The 24,994-nt window shown below is 50.9% G+C and overlaps 1 protein-coding gene across 2 annotated transcripts in view; it reads right to left on the reverse strand.

Annotated features, from left to right (window-relative positions):
• Positions 1 to 24,994, reverse strand: part of LOC116948740 (parathyroid hormone/parathyroid hormone-related peptide receptor-like) — a 60,017-nt gene that overhangs the window by 12,498 nt on the left and 22,525 nt on the right. For both annotated transcript variants that reach the window (XM_076071728.1, XM_032965776.2), the window contains exons 3-8: positions 22,193 to 22,303; positions 14,164 to 14,282; positions 10,893 to 10,984; positions 8,105 to 8,324; positions 2,077 to 2,233; positions 1,219 to 1,279 (exon numbers count right to left, since the gene is read on the reverse strand). In XM_076071728.1, coding sequence (XP_075927843.1) covers positions 1,219 to 1,279; positions 2,077 to 2,233; positions 8,105 to 8,324; positions 10,893 to 10,984; positions 14,164 to 14,282; positions 22,193 to 22,303 — 760 coding nt within the window. The remainder of the gene's footprint in view (positions 1 to 1,218; positions 1,280 to 2,076; positions 2,234 to 8,104; positions 8,325 to 10,892; positions 10,985 to 14,163; positions 14,283 to 22,192; positions 22,304 to 24,994) is intronic.

Consider the following 24,994-nt stretch of genomic DNA (forward strand, 5'->3'; position numbering starts at 1 on the left):
TTGATTTGAAGATTTCGTGACTTTAGGAATCCATACTCTTTGGTTCTTTCGGTAAAGTCACGTAGGTAGAACATAAAATACATCCCAATGCAGGACCCTGCATTGGGATGTTTGGCCAATATGACTAATGTTTTACATGTCAGAAGAAACTGGAGTAGCCGGAGAAAATCAAGACATTTGTGACTCTATCCAGTGAGGGGACCAAACTCTCTGTGGACCAAACCCATTGCTGTACTGCCATTCCCTGGCACTTACCAGCCCCACGACTGCATCGACTGGCATGCACTGGCTGAGACCGAGAGGCCGGACAGCAGAAGCAGACGAAGACTGTGGTATGGATACCGTGCAGGAGAAATGTTGACTGTGCGCAGGAATCGTCATGGTTACGTTGCGGTGACGACAAAACGAACCGATACACAACGTGAAGCAAACGCCTTGCTGAAGGCGCGTTGACTAGGGGCGTGGACACATTATCTGTGTATCCTGGCGTGAGTAACCTGGGGGGTGGGGTGAGGGAGCACTGCACCGAAAAGTTTGAGAACCACCGAGTGAAAACCAAGGGGGCACACAACCCACGACCGGTTGCTCGGACACAAAAATATTTGGCTTTGTTGTTGGAATTAATGGCAACGACCTTGCAGACACACGGCTGTGATAACAACCTGGGCAATCAGGAGTCGCTGGTCCCGTGGGAAATTTGGAGCTTGTTTGGTTTGCGCTCTTCCTATTTTTGGGTTTTCATTCAATTGTCAATTAACAGGCGTTTGTGCAAGCTCGTTGCACAGTATTTTCAGATGACATTGTATTTTAAATTATTTGCGGATGTGCTTTTTATTTATTTTATATATAAAAATTACTTTCTGTACATTTTGTGGAGTTAGTGGCTCATAGGGAGTGTAAGTTAGCAGATAAAATCCCAGCCAGAGGCAGACTGATATCACAAACAGCATGGCCATCAGAATCAACGTCGTTGTCATCATTCAGCATTCACTTAATCATTATTATAGTTATCGTCATCATCATGATTGTCATCAATCGTTATCCTTTTGGGGTAATGAAATGAGTACTGCTCCAAATGAGCATTGGCTGTTCTCACGACAGGTCCAGCCACAGTAATGTGGAATATCCATCACTGGCTAGTGGCACTGTGTGTGGTGCTGGCGTGAGCACGACGGAGATCGGTGAGCGAGGGGGAGCCAAGCGACGATCGCTCCTCACCTGGTGTCGGCGAGCACGGCACGCACGACGGCCCAGGCGCCGACGAACAGCGTCGGGAACCCTGGGCGCCCAACGCCACCATTGCGCAACAAAACAACAACGACATCGAGCGGCCGAAATAAACAAAATCAACAACACAGTCAGGCACAGATAAATGGATTGGAGCGGACAATTGCAGGGGCCGTATCTCGTCGCGCGCCACGTATGCATGAGGCTCTCTCTGGGGGAACGCGGTGCCTCCGAGATAACCTCCCCCCGCACCCCTCTATTTGTGGCCGGGCACCGGCTGGCTCGCTCTGTGAGAAGAAGCCACGACGCTGTCTTTGTGCATGCGGCGGTGGTGGCGGCAGCAGCAGCTGCAGCAACCGCCGGCTGTGTCCCTACTTGCTCTGCAGTGCCTGCACCATGGAGTGCGCGCAGTGGAATTCTGGGTTACCATAGGGACTAGGGTTGCGAGTTTACATTTAACAAATGGCCTCCAATTAAATTGAAAAGATTAAAAAGCAACTGGAAGATTACGCTCGCCACCTTCAAGTTTCTCCATGGCCTCTCCTCCCTCTTCTACTCTCAATCTACACTCCTCCACGCACTCTCTGCTACCCAGGTAAGGCCAGACTGAGCTATATAGCTCTTTTTCAGAAGCGACCTGGCCACAAATGATAGCCTAATGGAATGGCTTATCACGTGGAAATTTACAGCTTGAGCCAAAGACTCTAAAACCTCCAGTCCAACCTCTGTCGGAGGTCACTCCTCTCTTTTGCCCACTCGGTCTGCAACTTCCCCCCTCCACCCCCGCCCGTTTGAATGGGCCCTTTTCACTTTTCGAAAGTGTTCATCGCAGTATCCATGACCTCTCACCCCAGCCGATGAAGATGTAGGTCCACAGGTGTTTGGTGCGGTTGGAGAAGAAGCTCATGAAGACCAAACTGTGCAGGTAGAGACCCTCGGCGAACACCCAGTAGTAGTTGGTGGCCAGGAAGTAGAGGAAGAAGATGACGGACAACTTACAGCCCAGCTGCGGAGAGAGCACGGAGTGGCGCGTCAGTTCAGACGTCGCCCTCGGGGGATTCTCTGCGGGCAATGTCCCTTGTACAGAGCTCTGACGGGACGATTGTCATCATCGGCGACGGTCAATCCACTGCTGGATGAAGGCCTTCCCTGAAGCCACGGCCCACCTCTCGCGACCGTAATCATCCACGCGGTCAACGCCGATTACGTCGTACGCACGCACGCACGGACGTACGACGATCGACGGGGCCTTCGTTTTCAGGGCCAAACGATGCAGTGAATAAAGCAGGCGCCTCCGAGATGCGAGAAGCATCTCGGAGGAGGCCAGCCGGTCGTCAGCAGGATGACAAATGCACGCGGAGCACCGCATAATTGGGGGTCGTCGTGCCGAGGGACGTGCGAAGCGGTCCCTCGGCTGCGGTCTGCAAGCGATAAGCGAGGACGACGCTGACGGCGTCGCTCCGAGTGACGGAGCCGTGCCGGAGGAACTCCAGCCGGTCTGCGTCTCCTGCTACGGGGCCGTCACCTGCGAGTCCGCCTGCCTCGTTTGTACCTCCAATTAAACCCCGGGTTCGTTTCAAACAATACATCTTGTGCTTTTAATAGCGCACCTACAGTCAGGCAATTATCGATAAACTTACCAGAGAATTACGATTGCTGTGCAGAGGCGTGGCCGTGTGTGTGCAGTGAGTGGTGTGTGTGTGTAGTGGGTGGTGTGTGTAGTGGGTGGTGTGTGTAGTGGGTGGTGTGTGTAGTGGGTGGTGTGTGTGTGTAGTGGGTGGTGTGTGTAGTGGGTGGTGTGTGTAGTGGGTGGTGTGTGTGTAGTGGGTGGTGTGTGTGTAGTGGGTGGTGTGTGTGTGTAGTGGGTGGTGTGTGTGTAGTGGGTGGTGTGTGTAGTGGGTGGTGTGTGTAGTGGGTGGTGTGTGTAGTGGGTGGTGTGTGTGTAGTGGGTGGTGTGTGTAGTGGGTGGTGTGTGTGTGTAGTGGGTGGTGTGTGTAGTGGGTGGTGTGTGTAGTGGGTGGTGTGTGTGTAGTGGGTGGTGTGTGCAGTGAGTGGTGTGTGTGTGTAGTGGGTGGTGTGTGTGTAGTGGGTGGTGTGTGTGTGTAGTGAGTGGTGTGTGTAGTGGGTGGTGTGTGTAGTGGGTGGTGTGTGTGTGTAGTGGGTGGTGTGTGTGTAGTGGGTGGTGTGTGTAGTGGGTGGTGTGTGTAGTGGGTGGTGTGTGTAGTGGGTGGTGTGTGTAGTGGGTGGTGTGTGTGTGTAGTGAGTGGTGTGTATAGTGGGTGGTGTCTGTGTGAAGTGGGTGGTGTGTGTGTGTAGTGGGTGGTGTGTGTGTGTGTAGTGGGTGGTGTGTGTAGTGGGTGGTGTGTGTGTGTAGTGAGTGGTGTGTATAGTGGGTGGTGTCTGTGTGAAGTGGGTGGGGCGTGGGTGTAGTGAGTGGTGTGTGTGTAGTGGGTGGTGTGTGTGTGTAGTGTGTGTGTAAAGTGATTGGTGTGTGTGCAATGGGTGGTGTGTGTGTGTAGTGAGTGGTGTGTGCAGTGGGTGGTGTGTGTGCAGTGGGTGATGTGTGTGTGTAGTGAGTGGTGTGTGTGTGTAGTGGGTGGTGTGTGTGCGTAGTGGGTGGTGTGTGTGTGTAGTGAGTGGTGTGTGTGCGTAGTGGGTGGTGTGTGTGCGTAGTGGGTGGTATGTGCGTAGTGGGTGGTGTGTGTGCGTAGTGGGTGGTGTGTGTGCGTAGTGGGTGGTGTGTGTGTAGTGTGTGTGTAAAGTGATTGGTGTGTGTGCAGTGGGTGGTGTGTGTGTGCAGTGGGTGGTGTGTGTGTGTGTAGTGGGTGGTGTGTGTATGTAGTGGGTGGTGTGTGTGTGTAGTGGGTGGTGTGTGTGTAGTGGGTGGTGTGTGTAGGTGTGTGTAGGTGTGTGTGTAGCGTGGTGTCATGTGCGGAGTGAAGGCTCCAGCCCCCCTTCTAAATTCTTATAATCTAGATGTATTCATTTTTTACATCGACTATCATGTCCACGTTGAGTTTTTGTATGATCCCCCCCGCACCCCACTTTGAATGAGCTCCACACTGCAGGGATGGCGCGTGGTGGTGAGGTGTGTGAAGTGGTGAGGTGTGTGAAGTGGTGAGGTGGTGAGGTGGTGAGGTGTGTGAAGTGGTGAGGTGGTGAGGTTTGTGAAGTGTGAGGTGGTGAGGTGGTGAAGTGGTGAGGTGGTGAGGTGGTGAGGTGGTGAGGTGGTGAGGTGGTGAGGTGGTGAGGTTTGTGAAGTGGTGAGGTGTGTGAAGTGGTGAGGTGGTGAGGTGTGTGAAGTGTGAGGTGGTGAGGTGGTGAGGTGGTGAGGTGGTGAGGTGGTGAGGTGTGTGAAGTGGTGAGGTGGTGAGGTGGTGAGGTGGTGAGGTGTGTGAAGTGGTGAGGTGGTGAGGTGGTGAAGTGGTGAGGTGGTGAGGTGGTGAGGTGGTGAGGTGGTGAGGTGGTGAGGTGGTGAAGTGGTGAGGTGGTGAGGTGGTGAAGTGTGAAGTGGTGAGGTGGTGAGGTTTGTGAAGTGGTGAGGTGGTGAGGTGGTGAGGTGTGTGAAGTGGTGAGGTGGTGAGGTGGTGAAGTGTGAAGTGGTGAGGTGGTGAGGTTTGTGAAGTGTGAGGTGGTGAGGTGGTGAGGTGGTGAAGTGGTGAGGTGTGTGAAGTGGTGAGGTGGTGAGGTGGTGAGATGGTGAGGTGGTGAGGTGGTGAAGTGGTGAGGTGTGTGAAGTGGTGAGGTGGTGAGGTGGTGAGGTGGTGAGGTGTGTGAAGTGGTGAGGTGTGTGAAGTGGTGAGGTGGTGAGGTGTGTGAAGTGGTGAGGTGGTGAGGTGGTGAGGTGTGTGAAGTGGTGAGGTGTGTGAAGTGGTGAGGTGGTGAGGTGTGTGAAGTGGTGAGGTGGTGAGGTGGTGAGGTGTGTGAAGTGGTGAGGTGTGTGAAGTGGTGAGGTGGTGAGGTGTGTGAAGTGGTGAGGTGGTGAGGTTTGTGAAGTGTGAGGTGGTGAGGTGGTGAGGTGGTGAGGTGGTGAGGTTTGTGAAGTGGTGAGGTGGTGAGGTGGTGAGGTGGTGAAGTGGTGAGGTGGTGAGGTGGTGAGGTGGTGAGGTGGTGAAGTGGTGAGGTGGTGAGGTGTACCTCTCAGCCATGCCACGGCCGACCCACTCGGGGTCACGAGTGGGTCCAGGCCACTCGTGACCCCGACCCACTGGCTCGGGTCGCGGTGATCGCGGTGTGAGAGGAAAAGGGGGGAAAGAGGGGGGGGGGGGAAGGGGGGAGGGGGGGAGGGGCTACTGGCACCCCGACGCTGCGCCGCGACCGCGGTCGTCGCTGAGCGACTTGTGCCGGGTGGGACCGATTGCGACATCGCTCCACCCTGGACCCCATCGCCTCCACCCTGGACCCCATCGCCTCCACCCTGGACCCCATCGCCTCCACCCTGGACCCTATCGCCTCCACCCTGGACCCCATCATCTCCACCCTGGACCCCATCGCCTCCACCCTGGACCCCATCGCCTCCACCCTGGACCCCATCGCCTCCACCCTGGACCCCATCGCTCTCACAGCGCGCCGTGGGCGAGTGCAGGCGACGATCGCCGAGGCGGCGGTGCCCCACAGCGATCAGCGCCTGGGTCTGAGTCGCCGTTCTGTGAGCAGTGAGCCGGCCCTCCCCGCGCTCTGTGAGCAGTGAGCCGGCCCTCCCCGCGTTCTGTGAGCAGTGAGCCGGCTCTCCCCGCGCTCTGTGAGCAGTGAGCCGGCCCTCCCCGCGCTCTGTGAGCAGTGAGCCGGCCCTCCCCGCGCTCTGTGAGCAGTGAGCCGGCCCTCCCCGCGCTCTGCCTGGGTTTCCTCTGGGATCTCCGGTTTCCGCACACAGATAACAAAAAACACACTGGCGAAGCGTCGTACTCAGATTGTAAATGTTGTGGCTTGGCTCTCCAACACACCGGTGTGCTGTACTAGTGACGAATTGGCATGTTCTGTTTACGTGACAACCCCTTACTAGTTGGCTGTGTCGGGTGGTAGCGGGTTTAACGACACAATTATATATTTTCGCGATATAACCCCAAAAAAAACCTTTATGATGTAATTGTTGTTGGCCAAAACATTTCAATGCTGAAAAACGACCCGCAAATGACTCAACAGGGGATGACAAAGAGCAGCACGCGGGGCCGGCCACACCACCGCCGACGGCTCCGCCTGCCTCGTCCGCAACGCCGCTCGCGACCCCCGAGGCGCGGACCACGGCAGCTGTGCCGCCCGCAGCAACTGCTGCTGCTGCTGCCGCTGCTGCAGCGACTAACTGCTGCTGCAGCGACGAGCTGCTGCCGCTGCTGCAGCGACTAACTGCTGCTGCAGCGACGAGCTGCTGCTGCTGCCGCTGCTGCAGCGACTAACTGCTGCTGCAGCGACGAGCTGCTGCTGCTGCCGCTGCTGCAGCGACTAACTGCTGCTGCAGCGACGAGCTGCTGCTGCTGCTGCTGCCGCTGACGGCGCCACGCCGTGTCCACGGGACGCGGCCGGCGGTGGGGAGGGGCGGGCAGTGTTGGGGTGGCGGACTTGGAGCAGCAGTCGCAGCAGCAACAGAAGAAGCATCATTAACAGCATCATAGACAGCAGCAGAAGCAGCAGCACCCAGCAGCCCCCCCCCCCCAGTCATAGCAGCAGTAAAACGAGTACCGGCGGCAGCAGTAGCTGCTGCAGCAGCGGAGTGGGGGTCAGGACCCCTGGGGGGGGGTGTCCGCGTGTCGCGCGTGCAGAGACGCTCACGTTGATGAAGCAGCGCGCCAAGATAAATGACCTCGCACACTGCAGCGCAGTGAAATATGAACCAGAGAATGGAAACCCTCGAAATCGAGTGACAGCCCAATGAGACAATGCATTACATGCAACGTTGCGATGTGCTCACGGTTATAAATACCTCGCAAGTAACTCTCGGGATACGATATATTAGAGGCCTAGCCAAGTCACTGCTCGTCAAACGCCGCGGCTAGGCCATGTCAGTCTGGAGGGTTGTTTAACCATACTTCACCACGCTAGTTCGTGTGTGTAGGTCAACATGACTGGTGTAATAAGTACCCCATACATATATAACAATTTTAATTATATAAACACGGAATCTATTGATATCAATCATATAATTTATGAATGAGCTTTCACCTGATTCAATTATTTACTAAACTGTCATATCCAAGTGCCTCGCTGATCAAACGAGTGTTGGTGCTGTGCTCGTGGTGGAAATTCCACGTGCCCATGGCAGACGCCAGTCCCTCCGCAGGACAAGTGCTGTTGACAACTCACAAAGCGGTACAACTCACAATGCGTTGTTGTGTCAAGGTAATGCGCAGTGTTGCGATTGCGGGCTCATTGCCAGTGCTGGCTAAAGGACCTCCACTAGGGGGAGCTCTCTTTATCCCCCTACCGTGGATATTTTCGCTCAACTCCTCCACAATGACCACACCTCTCTTCTTTAAGTTTTTATTGCAACAAAACGGGAGCCCCGCTACAATGCGCCAATGGACTTTAGGAGGGGTGGTGGGGAACAGAAAATCGACGAGAATTACAGCTGACCGTCCGTAGTGGGAGGGGGGATCGTGCCTGCAGCCCCAGCCAAGTGGGGACCCCGCGTTGTGGGGGGTTGAATATTTATATGGGGGAGAGGGGGGGAATGGCCAGACATCTTTAAAATTACGTATGAGTACCCTAACTTTACCCCCACCACGTGAGACCTGGAGATCCACTGACCGTGGTGAACGCATTCACAAGCACCGCCGATGAGGACGGTTAGCTATATACGGTGCAAAAGAAGTTCAACACGCGTACGCACACATTCATACGGCTGGGCGGACTGGGGCAGCGGCCAGACGGAGGGGGAACTCACGTAGGGGGACTTGTCGAGCGTCGGCACGGCCGTGAAGGTCCGTAGCTCCTCCAGCAAGACCGCGTCGGCGTCGCCGCCCTCGGCCCAGGAGCCCACGATGGCCCCCGCCTTGGGCATCACCGCCTCGATCATGATGTTGCACACGAAGAAGCTCGCCCCTCGCAGGATGAAGGACACGAACAGGTGCATGTGGATGTAGTTGCGTGTGCAGTGCAGCTTCCTTAGGCACAGCGGGGAGAGGATGGGAGAAGGCTTTACTTCCACCCGGGTGAAATTTAATTTCACCTGGGTTGGCGACCCAGAATATTTCTGCACGCCCGACGCAACCGCACCCGGTGTACCTCTTGCTGCAAGTACAAATCACGTGTCACCTACCGCAATCCGCCAGCGATCCAGAAAACATTCCGTGAGAAATTAAACGCTGGGAGTATTTATCAGGTGTGAGGCGGAACAACTGCACCAGGGCCCAAGGGCCAGACGGGCCTAGATGGTTAGAGTTAGGGGTAGGGCTAGCTTTCGGCTTGCGTGCTTTTCCCACAAATTGGGTGCCTCCCCTTCCCTGTCGCAAATGACGGCCTTCTCCTTTACCATCTCCGCCGCTCAATTCCGGTGTTCGCGGCACCTGCACGGGAATCTCACTCGGGAATGCCACGGCAACCTCGCCACCTGCACTGCGTCTCTCGGGACGGGGAGGGAACCACGTCGGGCGGAGCCGCTGATCCGATCGGTGGGATCAGCGGCTCCTGCGTCGCTCCCCAGCCCCATCCCCCCGACTCCCCCAGGGGTTCGTGCTGCGCGAGCGTGCGGGGAAGGGGCCTCGGTGGTGTCCGTCACTGGCTCGCCTCTTGCAGCAGCCGCAGCCGTCGCCCCGAGCGCACCGCGCCGCTTGCCCACGAGCCCCAGAATCCTCAGCTTCAGCTTCTATCCAATTTACCAAATGCCCTTTAATTAGTGTCTATTAAGCCGGCCCCATTTAGCATTCTAACTCGGTTACTCGCAGGGCTACAAAAGGCCACAAATAAATAATCAATTGCCAAACTGCTTGGGAAGGGAGGCGGCCGAACCCCCTCAGAGCTCAAATCCTGGGGGTCTTTACGGTTCGATCGACACAATAAGTGTGATTGTTTGGCGCGCGATCACAGCCCGCGGCAAACCGCGCCGCTCCCAACAAACGGCGCTGGCAGCCAGCGCCAAAGTGACTGAGACCTCAAGCCGCTATCATCGATAGCGGGAGAATGAGGACGCAGACTGTGTGTGTGCGTGCTTGCGTGTGCGTGCATGCATTGTGTGCGTGTGCTTGTGTGCGTGTGTGCATTGTGTGCATGTGCGTGTGTGCATTGTGTGCATGTGCTTGTGTGCGTGCGTGCGCGCATGTGTGCGTGTGCGCGTGTGTGTTCGTGCGCGTGTGTGTGCGCGTGTGTGCGTGTGTGTGTGCGTGTGTGTGTGTGTGCGTGTGTGTGTGTGTGTGCGTGTCTGTGCGTGTGTGCGTGCGCGCATTTCACGCAAGTCACACAGTCAGCGTGGGATGGCGAGATTGCTCGGAGTTTCAGGCGTCTTGTTAAAATGGAATTAGGATTTTTTAATTTACAGCTAAAGTGTCTTTACTGCAAAGACTCGCTGAGCTGCGCACGTCTCAGTTACACGCGCGACAGCCAAGAGAAAACAATAATTGATTTTTGATGATTATCCGGGTCAGGGTAATTAGGCCTGGCCACAGACGCTATTGAGCTGTGGTGACATTTAAGCAGACACGAGCGTTGGCACCTTTGCTCTTCGTCAACAACGAATGCCACGAGAGCATTAATGTCCAATTTGGATGAGACTATTTGTGCTTCTGAAAAGTGACTTTAGGCATTTTTCCAACTGCTTGAGCTCCTGTAAATCACCCCCCTCTGTTTGGCCTAAACAAGAGGATCGAGTGCTGCTGGCGAGCAACTTTCAAATCCTGCGCGTCGCAGGAAGGCGTTGTGGTCGTGTGGCTGGCACCACACACAACTTGTCACCTTTATGATAAAGGTGACAATTCGTAACAGCGCGCCACCACACAGCAACCGCTCGCTCTCCAACAGAGAAAGAGGACAACCCAGAGGCGCGAGGAGGAGCCACAGGCAAGTGGCGAAGGCAACAACCATGTGATGAACTGGTCTTCTACATATGAAGGTGTTGTTAGCCAATGAGTCAGTGTTGACATGCGGAAGTAAACCGGAGCACTCGGAGATGTCATTCAGGGGGGGCAACGCTCTGCCCCTAAAAGATGGAATAGACAGAGTCCACATGTTTGCTGTACTGCTCTCTCCTGAGGGGCCAGGTTATGGCACGCCCATGGGGTTCCACAGCATCTGTGCGATTCACCAAACCTCGCTTCCACAGTGCTGGATCAGTGCTGGATGACAGGCCATCACTGCCCAGTGTTGGTGTTTAAAACAGAGCACTGGGGATTCGTTGAGGCCGAGTAAACCTACAGCAGGTCCAAGTAAATGTGGATGCCACGGTGGCGAGATGTTAACTACCTCATATGGGTTGGATCCCGACCATGACGCCTGTATATTCGGAGTTCTCCCCGTGGTCACGTGGTTTTTTCTCCGAGTCCTCGGGTTTTTCCTTCCATATTTAGAATCAACAACACGCGTTTAGAGTATTTGGCTGCAATAAAGTCACTTCATTGAGCTATCATTTGTGGCCAGGTCACTTCTGAAACAGAGCTATATAGCTCAGTGGGGCCTTACCTGGTAAAATAAAAAAATAGTTTATTAACAGTTGAATGTCCAGTGTGGCCACGCAGACCTACTTGAGGTAGGCGAGGATGGAGAGTGCGACGAAGAGCGAGGCCATGGACACCGAGTAGCCGATGGTGGAGAGCGTGTACAGGCGGTGGATCTCCTACGCTCGCACAAAGACAAAGGTCCTCTAGAGCCTACACAGGTTGTTGGGACAAGGTGCTGTTGGCGAGCACTTACACAGGCCGACTCGGCACCACGCCCCGGCAGTCTTCGTCTCCCCAGTGCTGATGTTTACACACCGCATCAGGTACTCGTTTTGGCTGAGTTCACCTAGGGGAGGCCCGTGAACGGTTCATATATTCATCACTAAAGTGGCTGCACACACACATGCAGAGCCATACAGTATATGCAAATGCACATGCAAGAACACATGCACAAACATGTGCACACAAGTCATACACAATTGCACAAACACACAAATGCAAATACACATTTTCACAGCCATAAACATAGGGAAACATAAAGACACAAAGAAATATAAACACAAGCACGCATGCATGCATGTTGTATATAAATGCACACACAGAATACGCACATAATCATTTCTTAGCGTTCATAATTTTTAATGTCAATAAAACAAAGATGTTCTGATGATCAAAGTCAAATTCAGTGATCATCAAACTGTAAGAATATTCAACAAAACATCTGCGTTGGCAGTGGTACACAAGCACAACTAAATACTGTCTCTATGTGGCCTCAAAAGGAAAAAATATACAACAGGTGAAGTTTAAGGCAATAGCTCTTTTTCATAGTACACAAATCATTTAAATAATGAATGTACTATGAAGAAGGGTCATTGCCTGAAACGTTACCTATTATAATATGCTCTACCTTTTAAGCCCATACGGTGTTAACTTTGTGTCAACAAGAGTGTGTTTGTGTGTGTGTGCAAGTATTGGTTTGCAAACTGAGGCTATCAGAATCAGTCTTTATTTAGACTGGAGGAATCCGATGAGCTATGATAAGCCATCACCTCTCGCTCGACCTGGAATCCCAGGTTTAACCACGGTCGGCTGAACACCTTAACACCCTGAACGGACGTATGTTTGTATGTATGTATGTATAATGTCTTTCGCACCGTACGTATCCAACCGTGCTAATCGGAGGTGTGGGGTAAGGACAACAAACAAAACACAAGAAGCAGTTCTAAAGAAATGCGTTTTTAATTTAGACGGTTTAAATGTGTACAGGTCCAATGGCTTCCTCATATCGGAAGCAATAGCGTTCCAGACGGCTGCAGAAACACGCATCTGAAAGCGCCGCGCGATGATGATGCGGCGAACGTCAAACGCGGCACCTCAGCCCCCAAACCCGCGGTGGGCCTCCTGACGGCCACCTCCTGCCCGAGTGGCACCCCACTGGGCCCCGAGGGCTTTCTCCTCATCGTCCTCATCATTCACTTAACACGTCGATTCGCGGCCTGCTCAGCACAGTTCCGAAGCGGCCAAGGCCCCCCTGCTGGGTTGAGCAGGGAGGCCTGCACGGGCGGGGATGTAGCTGGAGGCGTGGTGCAAGGCAGATTGGCGACAGACCATTATGGATGGTGCACTGTTCGCTAAGGCCAGCGGTGGTCTGAGGGCAGACATTGCTGCTGCTGCCTGGCTAACAAAACACAATAAAACACTTCACGAATAGGTTTTTGCGGCCAATTATGATTACTAGTTCATAAACCCTGTCTTCCCCAGGAAAAAGTTTTCAATAAATATAATAATTAACTTGATGTGACTTTTCATAATTTTTATCCACGATCAGACACTTACAACTACTTCAAAAATGTGTATATTCCACGAAACAAGAAATTGACGACTTGATTAAACTTCGTATATTTTAAGACGTACCCATCGGAAACCACAATAAAAAAATTAATGAACTTAATACTCTATGAGGGGAAGCTCCTATATTTTATCGTTTTCGAATTACAGTAAATCCTTGGATTGCGAGTAACTTGGTCTTCGAGTGTTTTGCAAGACGAGCAAAAGTTTTAATTAAATATTAATTTGATAAACGAGCAAGGTCTTGCAATACGAGTAGTACGTATACGCTTTGTCTGCCGCGCATCACGTGATCACAACGGATATACGAGTGCTTCGGATTACAAACACATTTCCGGAACGAATTATGTTCGCAATCCAAGGTTTTACTGTATTCCGATTTGAACAAATTAAAAAGCGTATTTTTTTTGTTCAAAACCGTTTGAATCAGAAATATCTCAAAACCAATAAAAGATAGAATGGTTCTCACTTAAATTTTATTTGCTATTTAACGCTCTATCAAACGACAAAAAACGCAATCTTGTATTTTGAAAGGTTTCTGAATGACACGCACAGACATGTTTATGGGGAACTTAAAATCGAGATTTGGTGGGCCTTCAACTGAAAAATCTAGAATTTGTTTTTATTTTTCCTATTTTGTGTGTCCTAAAAGCTACTTATGGACCAAATTTCAGCTTCCTACCTCGTCGTGAAGGATCCTCGAGGTTTTTGAGAAATACAGATTAAGGTCTTCATTTATCTAGATGCTTGAATTTTTGGTCGGGTGGTGAAGGTTTCATAATGACACAGATTTGGTCAGATCATTACGTGGCCTGATCCAAAACTCGATTACTGTTTAAATCCACGTCCACCATACCGTCAACACGCCTTGGCAACACTTCTCGAAGCGTTGGCCGTTCTCGCAGCGAGCCAGCAATGTGTCCTTGACGGCATCTCCCTGCCCACCCGTCACCTGAGGTCCATTTTTGTCTGATCGTGTTTGTCAACACACACACACACACGTGTTCGTGTATCTGTGTATGTGTCAACACACACACACACACGTGTTCGTGTATCTGTGTAGGTGGTGGCGCAGTGGTTAGCGCTGAGCAAATAACACCGACGAACCAAGTTCGATTTACGCTCACGACCAATAACAGTGGTGCATATCTTTAACCCGGTCCTGTACCTCCCCTAGGTCCACTCAGCCTCAAATGAGGATCTGGTGCGGTGTGTAAAACATCACCATAGGAAGGCAAAGGCGTCCGGGCGTGGTGCTGGCCACCCACCCTCTCGTATGCCGTGCCAACCTTCATAGCTGCTCGCTAACAGCACTTGCCCCAACAGTCTGTTAAGGCTACACGGGGGATCTTTGTCTCTAGGAGTTAACCGGAAAACCCAGAGGCAGTGCACGCAGAACAAACTGCACACACAGGAAGGTTCCCCAGTGGCGAATCGAACCCTGGCATCGTCCTGCTGCGAGTGTGACCACTGCGCTGCCACCCTGGATGTGCGTGTGTCCTCTCACCTCCAAGTTGTCATCGTGGCTGGTCATCTGCATGCACTCATTGTAGTTGGTCCACGTTTTGTTTTGGTTGGGCGCCACCAACCACTGTCCACCATCGTCGCACCGTCTGTACGCCTGCCCTGCAACCCCCACAGGCATCAACAAATCAGTGTCCTCCTCTGCAGTGCTGCAGTGAGGGGGGAGCGGGCACCGCCCGAATGGGTGGCCAAGGCGATTTGTTGCAAACTCAAATATTTGTGGGATAGTGCCGGGGACAGTGCCCGTGCCGCAGGAAGGTGGTGAGGGATCGGCACGAGGATGCTATCTCGCCCGTACGACAAAATGTCAAGTTCCGGCTCTGGTCTTTTATTTAACCAGGCTAGAGCCCGATGAAATGAATTCCATTCTCCAGAAAACTTGGCAAAACGGTAGTCATGTACCGTTTTGAATAAATAGTTAATGTACATATCTGAATAAATATATACAAATGTGGGATTTGAGCTCGGGTATGGCCTGACAATAGCACGCTCTTGTGAGTGATGTCACAGCATCGCTCTAGTCCACTTTACCAGAGATGGCACGTTTAGTCAATTCCCACGTGGAAGTCACAGGACAGTAAACAAACGTCGGTTCTGCCAAACGATTGATCCACCAGCATGGGGTTCACCAACTGCCAGGGCACCCTCTCACCCACTCATTGCTTTGATGAACATGCTTTATCATATTTGTACCCCCAGGGGAATTAAGATCGGTTCCCTCCAGCAAATATTTATTCCAGTTATAGTTAAGGTTCCTTTATTACGATAAAAGGGTATAAATATTCAGTAGAAAAACACATTGTCGAATATTGTCTCATAGGGGGAAATGAATATTATTCCAGGAGGAACATGTTTGGTGGGAAGATAATATTATATTATTACATCACAGGATCACGAGAGATGGTGGCGGCTTGAAGAGGACTTCATCCAGCCGTTGATTGGCCATGGCCGATGAAGATACTGTACATTTTCTGGCAACGGAACCAAACCGGTGTTCTAGCAGTGTAGGGCTCAGCACCGGCCAGGGTACACCGCTTACCCATCCAACGCTTCCATTGAACACGATTTATCACAACGGGAAAGCCTCGCTCTCGAAGGGCGCCACTTCCGAGAGGAGGGCTTCGTGTTTGCCTCATGACTTCACATCGCAAGCCCTGGACCAATATCTACGTTTGTCCTTTCTCAAGGAGAGCCACCTAGCCGTGACCTTGTGCTGACCTTGTGCTGACGATTCGTGTGAGCTGCGAGTTTGGGTAATTCCAGAATCTCCCAGACAGAATTGGATCTGTCAAAAGTACGCCAGCTTGAGGTTGCCAGACGACTTCTTTTGCTCGGGGAAAAAAAAACCCGAAATGGTTTTTGAAAATAAAATCCCTTTAAAGCCCCCAAAATCCCCAGGTGTTGATCACTGCGGGGCTCGGCTGTTTGCTGTCGAGATCCGAGTGAGCCACGGGGGCTGAGAGCTTTTGAGCATCACCAGAGGAGCATAAATATACGAGGTCGAATGTTTGCATGTGTTTGTGTGTGTGTGGGCGTCTGTACTTGTGTCTGAGCGCGCGAGTGCATCTGTGTGTGTGGGTGTTTGTATGTACGCATACGTGAGTGTGGGGAGCAGTAGTGTAGTGGTGAGTGCACTGTGCCACGAACCAGGCAACCCGAGTTCAATTACTGCTTACAGACAATATGAGGAGCGAATATCAGTTCTGGGCCTCCCCTAAAACTATATGTATTTTTTATTTTACCAGATAAGGCCTACTGAGCTATATAGCTATTTTTCCGAAGTGACCTGGCCACAAATTATAGCCCAATGAAATGGCTTATCATTTGGAAATTTATAGCAGCCAAATATTCTAAACGCAGGTTGATTTTAAATGTGGGGTGAAAAACTGAAGAACCCGGGGAAAAATCCACATGACGAAGGGGAGAACAAACTCCAAATATACAACAGGTGTCTGGGTCAGGATCGAATCCACGACCTCCTGTATACCAGGGGATGTAGTTAACATCTAGCCACCGTGGCGTCCTAGGGCTATTTCAGCCTTAAATTAGTAGCTGGAGGTCTGTAAACATCAGCACTTGGGATACAAAGGCAGCCAGGCGTGGTTCTGGCCACTCACCCGCCCGTGTGCCGTGCCTGCCTTCATGGATGCTCGCTCATAACACTTGTCCAAACAATGTGGTTAGGCCACATAGAAGATATGTCTTTGCTATTGTGTTTGTGTCCATTTGTGAATTACTCTGTCAGTGTGCGTATTTGTATGCATGCAATCATTTTGTTTCCATATATTTGGGCGGTGACGCGGCCCAGCGGTAGGGCGTTCGCCACTTGTTGCAAGGGTTCACGGTTCGAATCGGCTCGCCAACCTGGCTACTACTGCTGTGGATGTATTAACTGTGAAGCACTACACGCCGTTTGTTTCACAGTGGACGTTAAAGATCACCTGGTGACGTGCAAAGAGAGTCAGCCACTGTGTGCTGGAGTTATGGTCCAAATTTGTCAAAGTCCAAGAAATTACAGTCCAAGAAATTACCTGTAAAACTATATTTTTTTATATTCTTGGTTCTTTCGGTAAAGTCACGTAGATAGAAAACAAAAACAAAAAATTCTAAAATGAAAAATAAAAATTGAAAATAATAAAAGCAAAAAAATCCACAATAAAACAAAATTTAAAATAAATAGAAAATTAAATGTTTTACCAGGTAAGGCCCACTGAGCTATATAGCTCTTCTTAAGAAGCAACCTGGCCACAAATGACAGCTCAACGAAGTGGCTTATTATCACGTGGTAATGTATAGCTGCCAAATACTCGAAACACATGTTAAATTTAAGTGTGAAGGGAAAACCGGAGGACCAGGAGAAAATCCCATGTCACCATGGGGAGAGAGACACGCAAACTCCAAATACACAGCAGGCGTCAGGGTCGGGATGGAACTCCCAACCTGCAAACCAGGCGAGGAAGAGAACATCTCGCAATAAATAATAAATTAAGTATAGAGCTTATCATCACCAACAGTGGAGGAGAGACGCAAACTACGGGAAGAGACATGCAAACTTCAAAGATACAGGCGTCAGGGTCGGGATCGAATCCACGACCTCCTGTATACCAGGCGAGGTAGTCAACATCTCGCCACCACGGTGCCCACCTGTAAATAATGGATATGAATGACACCTCGCAACATCGCCCGCCACTGTAAAACTGCAGACCATGTCCGTGAAATTGCATCTTCGTGATAATCACCTTGCGCTATAACAACGGCACTACCACCAAATCTACTCAATAATTGTTGTTATTCATGTTTACGGGTGCGGTATATTTGAATATGTACAACTGTAACGGCGTGCCAGACGGTACCGGCAGAGTTAAACAAAGGGACAGTTCGCGATCGCAGTGCATTGAATGTTATAACAAGCTATATATATACACACACGTACAATAGGCATACGATATACTGCAAATTAGAAACATCCTTCATTGCGCTTCTTGCCTCCAGCAGCTTGTCGTTTAATTTCGATATGCGGCACCCTGCCGCTTTATTGCCCAACGCTCAGCGCCGCTGCTGAGGATGTCGTCACGGTTCGCTGTCAGCCGCCCGTCGACCCCGGCCTCCGGCCCAGCGGGGCCAGCGCTGCGACACTGCGACTCGCGAGCGTTCCTCAGTTCCTATTTCCCTCGAAGTTATCGCTGCTCAGCCCCCGTCGGGGCTACGCAGGTGGTGGCCGCGCCATCGGGGCCCTCTCCCGGCGGTGAAGACAACGAGGGGACTCGTTTGACGGATAGGGACACGGGCGCCAGCGCTTCATTTCTCACCTCGCTGCTGCTCGCCCGGCTTGGGAGCAGAGGTTTTGGTACAAGGCACTACCACTAGAGTACAAGGTACGCCTATCAATACTGATCCTATGTGATTTTATGTCCCCTGTATTCCCTATGGTCCTATGAACAGGTTTAGATGCAAACAAGGCGCGGTGGATGTGGCTGGGTCTCAAGACAATTATCTGGACGGCGTTCCGCACTGATCCGGCTGAAACGAAGCGCCGAGTGGAGGGGTGTCCCGCGGTAAACCTTTCCCGTGGTTATTGGTGAAATCACAAATGCACGGTGGCCAATGACTGTGCGTCTGTGGAGTGACCAGTCAGTTGCGTATGCTATCCTTAATACAAAGCCGCCACGCTCGATGTAGTGCTGGCAAACCCTATTTACACATGTTTGACTAAACTCTATCATAATTTTATTAAATCTATGCGACTACTGGTATTAGCATTCAGGGAGAAAACTTTAAAACACCACAGGGATTTTGCTAAAAAAATGCTGATCGTGTCCAGACCCATGACACAACCCATGGCCTGGCTCGGCACCTCTCAGGTACAAAGAGCCAATAAGTGAATCACGGGAGTGGTGTATAATCACGCAAACCACAAAAAAAAACATAACTTTTAATACCCGAGGAAGACTTACAGATTTCCCAGAACAGCCACTTTGAAAGCAGGATAATCATGGGCAAGCGAGAACAGGTGACAACCCTCCTCTGGATTCAAGCCACCCAGACGTGACAAATAGACCCTGTCAAGACATCTGCGGTGGTGTATTTTTGAATTGCCCTTTGACCCATCGATCCACGTTGACCAACATGACCGACCGGCAGGTCGTATGGCAGTCAATGTATCAAAATCTCACGTTCAGTGTTTATCTCACATTTTCTGGCTCTCATTCCCTGTGTCTTCATCTTTGGAAAAGCACTAAACACTGGAAATGACTGCGGTAACCACCTCCCGTGAGACGCGAGGGATGTTCAAGGAAGGCCGTCGCGAGCTCCTGGACTGGCTAAAATGACAGCTGCCCATGCCCCGTGTCAATCCAGCAGATAATTATTTCAGAGTGAGACATTTTGCTGGGGCAGTCAGTCGGGCGAGCGATGTTGGCCGACGGTACTCAACTTCACCGCGCCCCACCCCGCGTGGCCCGAGGTGTGGTGTGACCGAGCAAATACGCGCAATCCTATTCCACTTCCAGCCACCTTCCCGACTCAATCTCCGGGCTCTCATTGTGAAAAAGCCGCGGCAAATCTGAGCCGTCCCCCAACTTCATCATTCCTTCGTTTACTCGGCGAGCCTGGGAAACGCCAAGACCGCGCGGGCAATCGCGGGACTCTCTCTCCATGCCTCCACACAATATGACGGTCAGTCACTCGGGGCGCTTGAAGACAGCCTTCACCTGAGATAACCTGTGGCGTGTGGCAAACCTGTGGCGTGTGGCAAACCTGTGGCGTGTGGCAAACCTGTGGCGTGTGGCAAATAAAAAACATGGATATGCTTTTCTTTGTAGCTGCTCGGTCTGTTTTGCCTTTTATTTTTTTTTATCCCCAATGTTTTGTTGTTGTTGCCGTTACAGCAGAAGCACAGAGGGCTTTGCGGGATCGGTCGCGGTTTAATAAATACACACGAAGCACCGCGTGCCTTGCTGCTGATATGAGCGTGGCCAATCACGGACGGGTCGCCGATTTATTGCGAATGCGCACCTCTCAAAATCCGCGATTGTCTCCCAATATTTTACTTTCCACCATCCCCTCCGTCGAATCCCACGAATTAAAACCCAGCACCGCTCGGTTGGGAGGTCATTAACCGTGGTGTAATTCCTCACTCCTATGACGGAGATCAGTCTCTCCATAGAACAAATACTCTTCAATAAACCATTTTGTGGAGTTGGTTTAATTAATCAAAATGTAGTTTTTATATGCTAGAAATATGAAATGGTCCATGTGAGCACGCATGCTCCGAGGTACATTACCTCAGCTATCATGACATTGCACGGACTACGTTCATGCGTGTACATTTGTCAATCCAATGCTGGATGAAGATGACGATAATTGATTGTGCATAGAGGCCTGTCAAATCCTAACAGAATGCCATGAACACATCGTCATGGCAATTCGTCACGTTCATTTGGCTCCGCTTTCAATCGAGAAAGCTGTTGCAAGGGGAAGATGAAATTCGACGGAAAAAACACGCAACGTTCCGTTGCACAACTTCCCGACACTGGACCGTCCCTACCTCTTAAAACTAATCACGCAGGCTTCACCGACTTATCGCTAGAATACCCAGAGTGTCGTCGCTTGCACAAATAAATGCTCCATTTGCCGCAGCAGCAGCAGCAGCACGGCGTGGGCGCGCGGAGCGTGGCGACGGAGGAGCCGGAGGCCGCGTGATGGAAATGAATCCGGGGCCGCGATCGCACAAGAAACCTGGCACCACTTTCATTTCCTCTCCAATCTCGGGGCAATTTCATTCGTCCCGACGCTGTGCGCGTGCGTGCCTTTGTCTATCCATCTGCATTAGAGGCTCCGTTTTGTCTTTAATTAACCCAGCGACTTGCGCTTTCACGCGAACGCGCGCGTACCTGCCAGCCCCGACCGATCCTATGCTGCCGATTTTTAAAAGCAATTGACCGCACACAGAATTTCACAGCAAAACAAATTAAATGTACATGTTTTTTTCATAAAGCGGAATGACGAGCTTTCATATCAGTATGCGGTACCAGGGATTAAAAATCAGCAGCCTATTATTATGCTTGTTTTCACGCAGGAAAGCCTCATTGAGTCTGACTCTTTTTCAGGATGGTTCTGGCAAGTTTTTTGCAGGAAGTGGCGATGGTTGCTGTGTGGAGAATCCCCATCGAGTAATTTGCGGTGTAATTTTTCAAATTCGGAAAATGTGGACCGTGACGCCGGCGCATGATGGCCTACTCTTGTGAATGAAGTCACGGGATCTTTAACGTAAACTTCAAAGCAGACTGCGTGTAGTATTCTCATAGTTTTAACACTCATCGAAGTATTAATCAGGGCAGCCACTGGATTCCAACCGTGAACCTCTGCAACAAGTAGGGAAGGTGCAACGGGAGAGAGATGTTAACTACCTCGCCTGGTATACAGGAGGTTGTGGGTTCGATCCCAACCCAGATGCCTGTATATTTGGAGTTTGGATGTCTCTCTCCCCGTGGTCGTGTGGATATTTCTCTGGGTCCTCCACATTTAAAGACATGCGTTTAAAGTATATGGCTGCTGTACATTTCCACATGATAAGCCACTTCATTGAGCTATTATTTGTGATAGCCAGATCACATCTTAAAAATAGCTATATAGCTCGTTGGGCCTTACCTGGTAAAATAACAATGGTTAAAGTTTAGTTTGAAGAACCGTTGGCCCAACGGGGCCTTCATCGCCTCCACGTTGATGATCATGACGATACTGGTAAGTACAGTATTCCGATGTTATTCGTTAAGAACTGGGTACTACACAATAATTGCAATGTAATGAGAAATATAATGTGCACATTAATTCATTAATTGATTGCAAGTTATTACGTTTTCATGACAGAATGTTGTTTCTGATTAGAGTGATTCTGATGATATTGGCGGTTATGACGTTATATATGATTTAGAAGCATGAATAATTCAACATACTTTATTTTTTGGAAGGGAGACTTGGTATACAGAAAAACTAACACGATCATTAAATCAAGATAATAACGATGTTTGTCACAAAAATTACTTTGCATTATATGTGCATAGAACAAGCATAAGATTACATTTCAGTCGTATATTTCACATCCACGAAATTGCGAATGTTTAGTGCTGTAATACTCTAACGTACAGGACCTAAGCTAAAAGACCTCCCAGAGGTCACCAGTTATTATGATGGCATCAATAATGAGATCAATGACGATGGTGATGGCAACAACGGTCATGATGATGATGATGTAGAGACCTTTTGAATGGGCTTCAGAAATAATCAAATGTCATCGTCTGGGAACTGACACGAGGTGGTGTGGACCGTCAACTTCGACAGACGCTGATGACAATGATAATGATGACAATTATAACAATGATAATGATGACAATGATGATGGCGGCGATAATGTTAACGGTGGTCATCAATGATGATTTTGATGGAGATGAAGTTGATGACGATGTTGATGTTAATGACGATGTTGATGTTAATGACGACAGTGCTCCGTGTACCCTTGTGGTTGAAGTCATAGATGTAATGGGGACACGAGACGTTCACCCACTGTCCAGGCAGCGTCGGAGGCCAGCAGAAGATGGCATCCCACTCCGGAGGGCACAACGAGCCTGGCTTACACACACACACGTGTACACACACACACACACGTGTACAACAACAACCGCCATTCGACACTAAAGGCTGTTGACGTCACCACAGTGCTTGTGCCAGGCTATGTGCACGCTAAGGCCACGTGAAGTGTGGAACGCCCGCTTGCAGGAGACCCAGGCACCATGGGTTGACTGAGATGACTGGCCGATGCACAAGCTGTGCCCCCTACTGTGCCAACACACGTGTACACACACGTGTACACACAGAGATCATCTTATAGCCATTTACAGCCAACCTCGTGACGCAAGACTCCTCGGCTCCCTCGAGCGTTTGTAAAAAATAAAAATGTTTAAAAAATAAAGAACAAAAGTAAGCGCTGGGGTGAATTCAGTGAAACAAAAATAAACCCCGACAAATAAATGCGATGTAACATTAACTGCATGCGACTGGCTCGCTGGAAATCCTGGCCACAAAGTGGGTTTGTCCTGCAGCTCTTCCGCCTAGCCCAATTCTCTTCCCGAGTCCGAGGACCACCGCAGCCGATGCGGCCAAATCAAAGGGCGTTGGGGTTGGCACGGAACGGCGAACACAGGGGAGACACGGACACACGCAGTGGCTGGCCGTGAACCAAGCGACCCCGAGCCCAGCAATGGCACGGTGGTCTCTGCAACAGTGGAAAAAGCGGCGCGAGATCCTCACAGACGACAAATCACCACTGCCTCTGCATAAGTACCCAGAGTCTTATCGAAATATCTGCTGCGTTGTTCAACTTGTAAGCAAATATGATTGTCGATTGCCGACCGATCCACTGCTGGATGAGTGCTTGCCCACGTCACGCGGGTTTATCTGAACACTCGCTGGTCAGTATGGGTTTGGTGAGGGCGGGGAGCGCATATAAGCACAGTACAACGATTGCATTTTTTCTGCGCTGCCCTCCGCTTACCACAACGTAGGCCTTTCCCAAGCCCCGTTTCACACGTGGTGGTCTCCAACAAAAGCACGGTCCAGGCTCAAACTCTGCTTGGATGAGATCGGCGCGATCTGGGTGACTGGGTCACAGGCGAGATGAGGCTCATCCATTACACGCCGCCGAGGTGTCCTTGGGTGACCTTGTTGCTTGTACACCGCGGTGTGTCATATAAACGCGTCACTATTATTGTTGTTTCTGTTTTCATTAAAAAGCTCTCTTTTTTGCAACGGCATTCGATAGAATTGGAGTCAGCATAATTTCAATTCCCTTGTTTGCCAACAAATTAGAAATGCGTGCAGACGCAGCGGAAATCGCCTCGTTTGTGCTACCTGAGCTGTGAACACCCCCAGAGTTCCTCCCCCCGTCACCCCCCATCACCACCAATAATTGGCCCCACCGCCCATCACCCTCATCACCGATAAACAGAGTTCCCGGTATGCCAACTCCTCTTTCACCAGTGAACAATGTCTTCATCCTGTCGGGAAATTCACAACGCTTTACCAATTCATCATTTAACTTGGGAATTAAATAAATATATACAATGATGACAAAGTGCTCATGCGAGACCGTGTTGCTGTCTATGAGCTTCAATATTATCTCAGTGCTCAATTGATGTGTGCTGTGTTTACAATATGGAGCAGTGAACTCGGCTCGTGTGCTGCAGGCACTGGCTTGGGTTGTCACCTCACGGGACACGGGAGAGATGGCAGGGTGCGCGGAGAGGCATGCATCCAGCAGTGAATTGATCATGGCTGAAGATCATGATCACCATGAACGGGTCATTGGAGGTCAACCGTGGGCGGTGATGGACGGAGGTGAGGGTATTGAGTGTTCACACGTGGCATGTAGGTTGTAAAACTATACAACTGTATAGTTTTACAAACTATACAACTGTATAGTTTTACAACCTATACAACTGTATAGTTTTACAACCTACGTGACTTTACCGAAAGAACCAAGAATATGAATATACAACTGTAATGGAGTAGTGTGGGTATACCATGAGGGAACGAGCGGAAGGAGATGCGAACGGGTTGAGAGTCATGTGGGCCCAAGGATGACGTAACGTTACGGGTTACGGAAGGGGCTTTCGTGTGGCACTTGCGAGAAGGTGGGCGGTACCAAGCTGGGGGGAGGAGCCACCCAAAGGGGTTCTTAAGGGGGACCCTGGGACGGGGGTGGGGTCGTTGTTGGGGGCCAGGGTAAGGAGCGGCTAGAAGAGGGTCTCCTCGTCCTGGGGCGGTGTTGGCTGATTCCCCGCTCCGGGCAGACGAGTGAGAGAGCCGAGGGGATAGCCGGGGTAGGCTCTAAATAGTTACTAAGTGTTCGGGTGAAGGACTGAGACAGAGTGCACCTACACTGGTGTGAGTGTAGGAAGACGAGTGAGAAAGTGTTTAATAAACGGCAATAACCCTTATACTATTCCTTGTCTCCGCGTTGTTCTACTGCACAACAACTGGTGTCAGAAGTGGTTCCCTACCTTCGCCGTCGTCATGTCTAAGTCGGCTGCGAAGCGCAAGAACCTGCCCGTGGTGCAATCGGATGACGAAGACAGCTTGGATGTGGTCCCCACAACGCCCCCGGAGTCTGGGGCCCCGGAGATGCACCCCGTGGTGCAGGAGGAGGATGCGGCTGGTCCCGATCGGCCACCATCGCCGGAGACCTGGCAGGCCATCACCAGTCAGCTCGGACATCTCATGGAGTTCGCCGTGCGCCTGGTCACGCTGATGTCGGAGCG

The sequence above is a fragment of the Petromyzon marinus genome, chromosome 34 (genome assembly GCF_048934315.1).
Source record: "Petromyzon marinus isolate PM22_M1 ecotype Great Lakes invasive population chromosome 34, UKy_Petmar_22M1.pri1.0, whole genome shotgun sequence".
Taxonomy (NCBI): domain Eukaryota; kingdom Metazoa; phylum Chordata; class Hyperoartia; order Petromyzontiformes; family Petromyzontidae; genus Petromyzon; species Petromyzon marinus.